This window comes from Galeopterus variegatus, unplaced genomic scaffold (genome assembly GCF_000696425.1).
Source record: "Galeopterus variegatus unplaced genomic scaffold, G_variegatus-3.0.2 Scaffold2781, whole genome shotgun sequence".
NCBI lineage: Eukaryota > Metazoa > Chordata > Mammalia > Dermoptera > Cynocephalidae > Galeopterus > Galeopterus variegatus.
In genome coordinates this window covers 246,119-254,143 of record NW_007728892.1, presented here as the reverse complement: position 1 = coordinate 254,143, position 8,025 = coordinate 246,119, and the positions used below count along the sequence as shown (strand labels likewise).

The 8,025-nt window shown below is 40.7% G+C and overlaps 1 protein-coding gene across 1 annotated transcript in view; it reads right to left on the bottom strand.

Annotated features, from left to right (window-relative positions):
• DSPP (dentin sialophosphoprotein) overlaps positions 1-5,298 on the bottom strand; it is a 7,037-nt gene extending 1,739 nt beyond the window's left edge. The window contains exons 1-5 of the mRNA XM_008582978.1: positions 5,248-5,298; positions 4,004-4,090; positions 3,294-3,858; positions 2,423-2,838; positions 3-1,974 (exon numbers count right to left, since the gene is read on the bottom strand). Of these exons, the coding sequence (XP_008581200.1) occupies positions 3-1,974; positions 2,423-2,838; positions 3,294-3,858; positions 4,004-4,090; positions 5,248-5,298 (3,091 nt within the window). The remainder of the gene's footprint in view (positions 1-2; positions 1,975-2,422; positions 2,839-3,293; positions 3,859-4,003; positions 4,091-5,247) is intronic.
• Between the last annotated feature and the right edge of the window lie 2,727 nt (positions 5,299-8,025).

Here is an 8,025-nt window from a genome sequence, read left to right as displayed (position 1 = left end):
ACTACTGTCACTGCTATCACTGTTGTCGCTACTGTCACTGCTGTCACTACTATTGCTGCTACTGTTGCTGTCACTACTATTGCTGCTGTTGCTGCTGTTGCTGCTGTCACTGCTACTGCCACTGTTATCTGACTTACTGTCACTGTCACTACTGTCACTACCTGGTTTGCTGTCATTGTCACTGCTGCTGCTGTCACTGCTGGCACTGCTGTCACTGCTGTCACTACTGTCACTGCTGTCACTGCTATCACTGCTGTCACTACTGTCACTGCTGTCACTACTGTTGCTGCTACTGTTGCTGTCACTACTATCACTGCTGTCACTGCTGTCACTACTGTCACTGCTATCACTGCTGTCACTACTGTCACTGCTATCACTGCTGTCACTACTGTCACTGCTATTGCTGCTGTCACTACTATCACTGCTGTCACTGCTGTCACTACTGTCACTGCTGTCACTACTGTCACTGCTGTCACTACTGTTGCTGTCACTACTGTCACTGCTATCACTGTTGTCGCTACTGTCACTGCTGTCACTACTATTGCTACTGTTGCTGTCACTACTATTGCTGCTGTTGCTGCTGTCACTGCTACTGCTGCTGTTATCTGACTTACTGTCACTGTCACTGTCACTACTGTCACTACCTGGTTTGCTGTCATTGTCACTGCTGCTGCTGTCACTGCTGTCGCTACTGTCACTGCTGTTATTACTGTCACTGCTGTCACTACTGTTGCTGGCATTACTGTTGCTGCTGTCGCTGCTGTCACTACTGTCGCTGCTACTGTTGCTGTCACTGCTGTCGGATTTGCTGTCACTATCACTGCTGTTGCTGCTGTCACTACTGTCGCTGCTACTGTTACTGTCACTGCTGTCTGACTTACTGTCACTATCACTGCTGTCACTACTATCACTGCTGTCACTCTTATCATTACTCTTTCTGCTGTCACTGCTGTCACTGTCACTGCTGTTGCTGCTGTCACTGCTGTTGCTACTGTCACTGCTGTCACTACTGTCACTGCTACTGTTGCTGTCACTGCTGTCTGATTTGCTGTCACTATCACTGCTGTTGCTGCTGTCACTACTGTCACTGCTACTGGTGCTGTCACTGCCATCACTGCTGTCCGACTTACTGTCACTATCAGTGCTGTCACTACTATCACTGCTGTCACTATCATTATTCCTTCTGCTGTCACTGCTGTCACTGTCACTGCTGTCACTACTATCACTGCTGTTGCTGCTGTCACTGCTGTCACTGTCACTGCTGTCACTACTATCACTGCTGTTGCTGCTGTCACTGCTATCACTACTCTTGCTGCTGTTGCTGCTGTCACTGCTATCACTACTCTTGCTGCTGTTGCTGCTGTCACTGCTGTCACTGTCACTACCATCACTACTATTAGTGCTGTCACTACTCTTGCTACTGTCACTGCTGTTACTACTGTCACTGCTATCTGATTTACTTGTGCTGCTGTCTGATTTGTCATTGTCATCATTCCCATTATTACCATTGCCATTACTATCACTATCATTAGCATCCTTTGTGCTATCACTGTCATTGTCATCTCCTTCCCCTTTTGAGTCACTGTCATTGCCATTACCTTTTGATTCATCAGAGTTATAAGAAGTATCTCCTCGACTACTGCTGTCATTGTCACTACCTGAATTAGCATCATCATTGCCATTAGACTCATCAGTGCTATTGGGATCATCTCCTTGCATGGATTCATCATCCAAATCATAACTGTCATATCCGTCACTGTTGCTGTTACTACCTGTTCTGCTGTGTCCAACTTTGCTTCCAGGTTCTGATTTCTGGCCAGGTCCTTGTGTGTTGTCAACCTCTCCTCGTGTCTTTACATTTCCTTTGCCCGTGATCATTCCATGTCCTTTACTCTCTCTATCTTCATTGACTTTCCCAGCTTCTTTGGTAACATTATTTCTGTTACCGCTGCTGGGACCTTTGACTTCTATTCCCTATGGAATGATAAAGAAAAGAATGACTAGTGAATATGGCTGTAAAATTGTGTTGGTCTGAAGAATGGCTGAGAAAGGTGATCATAGGGATAGGAGTTTAGCTTGCAGTACTCCAGTTATTTGTGGAAACCTGCTTTATTCAGGACATGAAAGTCATCTGATTTCTAGATTCCTTAACAACCCATTAACATTTCTCCCCACCCCAGTAGGAACTTTTGTAAACCATTACATCGGGGATTCATTACTTAGCAAATTTTTAGAAACGTTTGATTTTTAAAATTGTTCTATATCAAAGTCTAGTAAGGACTCTAGCTTTGCCACTAAATATTCAAGTAATATGGACACAAAAATACATGGATGTTTTTCGTGATCTGTTTTTGTGCTACCGTCATTGGGCAGAGGGCAAAATTTTAACTGCCATTGAAAGAAATCAGCTTCTCAAACTAACCTCGTCTTGGCTCTTTCCAACAGCACTTGGCTCCGATTCTTTGGTGATCCCGTCTCCCACACCTTTGCTTTCTCTGTGATTGGGATTCTGGGTGTCCTCTGTTCTCTGGCTACCTCTGTCCTCTGGAACGCCGTCAGAATCCTCCTCACTTTTGGGTGTGTTGGTTCTGTCACTGTCATTATGGGGATCTTCTTCGCCTTCAGGGTCATCATCTTCAGCACTAATAGAATTTTGACCAATGCTATTGTCATCGTCATCTTCTTTTCCATGACCTTGACCTTCCCGGCCATTGCTGTTATCACCACCCTCTTTTCCATTCCCTGCTTCTTCACCTTCATCATCACCAGAGCCCTGGTCTTCATGCTCGTCTGCTCCATCCCCGCTGGGACTCCCATGAGAATTATCCAGGCCAGGACCTTCTCCATTGCCTGGTGTTGCCTCAGCCACCTCATTCCCCTTTCTCTCCCCTTCTGTCTGACGTGTCATTTCCCTTGTATCACTCTCCTTTCTCCAGGAATTCCCACTTATCTCATCCCTGTGGTCTGTGCCATNTCTGTTCTCTGGCTACCTCTGTCCTCTGGAACGCCGTCAGAATCCTCCTCACTTTTGGGTGCGTTGGTTCTGTCACTGTCATTATGGGGATCTTCTTCGCCTTCAGGGTCATCATCTTCAGCACTAATAGAATTTCGACCAATGCTATTGTCATCGTCATCTTCTTTTCCATGACCTTGACCTTCCCGGCCATTGCTGTTATCACCACCCTCTTTTCCATTCCCTGCTTCTTCACCTTCATCATCACCAGAGCCCTGGTCTTCATGCTCGTCTGCTCCATCCCCGCTGGGACTCCCATGAGAATTATCCAGGCCAGGACCTTCTCCATTGCCTGGTGTTGCCTCAGCTGCCTCATTCCCCTTTCTCTCCCCTTCTGTCTGACGTGTCATTTCACTTGTATCACTCTCCTTTCTCCAGGAATTCCCACTTATCTCATCCCTGTGGTCTGTGCCATTAGTGCTCCCATCTACTGGAGGTCCATCTTCCAGGACAACAGTGGCACCCGCATTCTGACTTGCATCTCCGACATCCCCATTTTCTGTATTCTCATCAGTATTTCCATCAATATTGCCCCCATCTGATGCTTCAGCATCGCTGATGATGCTTACGTGTTGCCTGATGCCATTTTCTGTAGCATTACTTTCTTTTCCACATATCCCATCATGACCATATGTTTCTGGTTTTCCTGTACCCCCATTCCAATCCTCAATATCCCCCTCTTTGTTTGCTAATGTGGAATGTGGAGAACGCTTCCCTCCTTCTGCCCACTCAGAGCCATTCCCTGCTCCTTTGTCACTGTCTCCGGCATGCTGTTGCCTTCCTCTTTCACTTCCATGCCTGGGGGCACCACTTTCTTTGGCGGTGTCACTGGCATTTAACTCTTCCTGAAAAAGAGATACAATTCAAAATAAACTATGGGTGCTATCTTGGAGTAAAGTAAGCTGAAAAGATGGGTGGTGATTTGGGGGAAGTTAAATGCAAACAGCTTGGAAATATAAAATAAAAGGAAAAACATTTTATATCCCATACCTGTAGTGGCACTTTTGATTTTGCTATAAGATGTAAATTCACAGACTTTTCAACAGCATGTCTCTCCAATGGTTTGATTTGAGGAACCTGCCAAAGTAAAAATACTGGATATTGAAAAGATTCTTATTTTGTGTATGTGCGTGTGCGTGTCCATGCACACACACACACACACACACACACACACATACACATACACATTTTTCCCTCAGTGAAGAAAAAAAGATATAACACAAAGGCCAAAGCATTATCTAATCACGTAGAAAAAAGAAGAGGTTTGTTACAGGGCTTATGTAGAATTTAAACTGCACATATGAATATGAGGGTACTTCAAATAGTTCATAGAAAGATTTGTATTGTCTTTTAATCCTATTTTTCCACAAACTGTCTTATTTTTCATAATGGTATTATCAGTTTTATTGAAGTGTTAACCAGACCACTCATCTAAACTGTAGAAGGAGAGTAGTCTTTTATAAAGACAAGAAGACAGACCTTTGGTGTTTCTGTACATTGTACAAGACCCATCCTGAGTATAGTCCTGGCCAAAACTCCTAAGAGAATAGCTGGTGGGATCAAACTCAGTGTAGAAGCAAAATAAAGTAATATGACACTACTGCTGTGCTCCACTAGAGCACATTTAAAATATTTCAGTATATTCTCAACTACACAAATACCAAAATGTCTGGTATTGTGAAAGCATATAAAAATGTTAAATACAAAGCCTGGTTAATAAAATTACAAATGGTTTAATTTTCCTCATTTTTCTTTATTGGTGTTTATCTGTATATTCCAAGTTTTCCACAGTGAGCAAATAAATAATAACTCTCTGAGTGATATATAGTTTTCTCATATGTTGAAAAATCCTATTTTTTCCTATTATTCTTTTTTGAAAACTTCCTAAACAGCACAGGCTTTTTTGACATTAGAGTAAAATTCACAGGGCGTGAAGCAAAGATGGACAAAGTCTCCATGACTTCTTTGTACTGAATGTAAATTAATCTGAATAAATTTGTTAAATAATAATTTTTCTGATAAGACATGAGTTTCACTTGGAGGAATGGGGACAAGAATTGAAGTGTATATTTGGTTTTTGAGACTGCAAAGATACCTTGTAAAGTCTTTAATGCAAATCTAAATGTACAGAGTCAGCTTATCTGTTTCTTAAGGAAACAATTTATATATGCATTTAAATCCTAGATGAAAAGAGATAGCAAAGTGAGGAGGTTTTCTGAGGAAGGTATACTTACTGGAATGGCCCATGCTGCTGCCCAAATGCAAAAATATATAATTATCTTCATTTTCTTTTGGAATAATATTCCCCAGCTGTATTTTTTTGAAGAAAAGAGGATAGCCCAAAATTACTTATATAGTAAAAGATGATAACCACAGTAACATATTATTTTGGTTTGTAAGCTTTTGTCCTTTTCCTGGGCAAGGTATGCATCCAGCATGAGAAGAAGACTAACAATGTTCCAGAACACACCTGGTGTGGTTATGGAGACACGTGGGGGTGTTATCAGGCTCAGCTCTGATGTAGCTTCCTAGACCTTTTCTGCCTGTGCCAGTGAAGGGGAACAGCCGTGTAGGTACAAAGGGCATAGCCATAACTGTCTGTCGGTAGTTCTTGATGGTAGTAACGTCTCTCTCTTCTGAATAGCCTTGATCAAGTGTTAACTAATTCTACTAAGATAGTGCTTAAAAGATGAAGCACTCGTAACCCCCACCCCAAATCTATAGAATTGAGCTCTACTAGACATTAAGAGAAAGACATTACTAGCATAGGGAACCTAGGCTAGTGGAAAGAACATGGGGTTTGGATTCAGAGACCTGGGTTCAAATTCTGCCTCTTCCACTTGCTGTGTGAGCTTGAGAAATTTAAGTAGCTATATTAAGCTTTGTTTCCTCCATCTAGAATAACAATAATAATGACAATACCTGCACCTCACAATTATCTCGAGGTTTAGCAGGATTATCTCTGAGAAGCCTTCTCTGATTCCTTTCCAAAAGGAGTTTAGTGTCTCTCTCCTCTTCATGCACAGTAGTTTCTGCACACCTCACTAGTAACATATTGCACTGCTTTAAAATTTCTTGGTGACTTACAAGTTCCCCTGCCCTGCTATAAGCTCTTGAGACCTAGGCAAGGATCTTGGTGATTACAGCAATACCTAACCCTATTCCAGCACTTTGAAATCTCTTAATAAATGATAGCAACTTTTATGTAGGACTTCTAAAAACATTATCTTTCATCCTATTAGAATTCAAATTCAGAAATGGTCTAATACACATTTTTGATATGTTGGAACAGACATTGTATAATCTCTGTGAATCAAAAATTTAAGTTCCTATTTACTACAAGTTGGATTTCTTGATGCAATGAGACTATTATTGTAGAAAGGAAAGAAGAATTTTATCCCTGTTTCATGAACTCACACTGGATTTGTAGATTACAGCACTGCATATCATAAAATGGCCTTGATTGAATTTAATGGTAATAGTAGAAATATAATAAAGCTTCAGTGACTACGAACTGTCATAAGAATTTGTTGGCATTTCCTCACAGGAAAGAGGATACAGTTCCAGAACTACTGAGAAAAAATAAGTGCTTCATCTTGTAGCTGTTCAGCAGAAAGCCAAGAATAGCTAGACCTCCTTCAAAAATGCTTAGATTAAAATGAGGCTGAGGTGACCTTGGGATAAGTACAATGCAGAGCTCTGGGGCATAGGTGTTGAAGTCCAGCTGTTTAAAAAGCAGGAGTTATACTTTACTTAACAGTCCCAAACCTAATTATTACATAGATCTGCAGAGACCAGTCTACACTGTGATATAGAGAAGCCACCACGTCCTGCAAAGTACCTGTAGTGAGGGCCAGAGTGATGAGCACCCCATTTCTAAAGTGCAATCCAGCAAGCTGACCACTTTAGCTCTTTTTCAACTCCACTCCACAACAACTACACGATGATGTTTGTCACTGTTTACCAAACTACATGACGATGCTTGTCACTGTTTACCAGCGCAGTTAAATGGCCTGAAAAAGTACTACAGAAACGCCTATAAGTTGTCTGCCTAAAGCAGAGGCTTCAGAATTGAGTGAACCTTTGTTTATTTTCACACATGAAATAAGATTTAGCAATTACCAAGTTAATTTGGACAAGTAAATAAAAAAGTAGTGAAAAGCCTAATGAAAATAGTGAGATCTAATGAAAGCTTTGTTTGAAAGCCCGAGGTGGATTTTTAAAATCTGTAACATAATTTTTTATCAAAACTAATCATAGTGACCAGATAATTATCAAATTTCTACCTCAGCTTGCCAGTTAGTCAGTCACATGTCTTTCTTCTTCCAAAACTATCATGATGTTTTAAAATGGAAAAGGCTTGTGACAGAAGTCAGATCTGTAGATCCCAAGTAGAAGTGTTTTAAACTAGCTTTTAAAAACCTAAAGTCAAATGTCAAGAAAAATTAATTTGCCTAGCCAAAAGTTGATTTTACAAGATCCAACGAATTAAATGTAAACTTGGATTGATTCATTCATTTATTCAACAAACATCTGGGGGCCTAGTATGGTCCAGATACCTAGTCCTGGGAACAGACATGAGCCCTGCCCTCATGGAGCTTATAGTTGTATGGATCAGCCAGAGTTTGAAACAAATGTAGCATAACATGTGAAATCAAATTCCCATATCCATTTTTATTTCTTAATGAGCCAGTGTTTTAATGTTACTATTGTTACTATATTAAAGAGGAAGAAATTATTTCTTTCCTTTTTCATTAAATCCTATCACATCTTAACATTGCACTGCTGAAGCTGACAAATGGCTTTGGCCGGATTTAAGGTTCTTACAAATATTTTTTTTTCTGGGTAAAAGTAACAGTAACAGAGCTTTAGGGAATTATACATAAAATAAAATAACTCCTTTTGTTAATATTTTAGGTTTAAAATATTTGCTTCATCTTATGTATACTTTTTATGACTATGAGCAACTGATATTTTAACAACATACTGGCTGTGAACAAAAAGTCCTATTC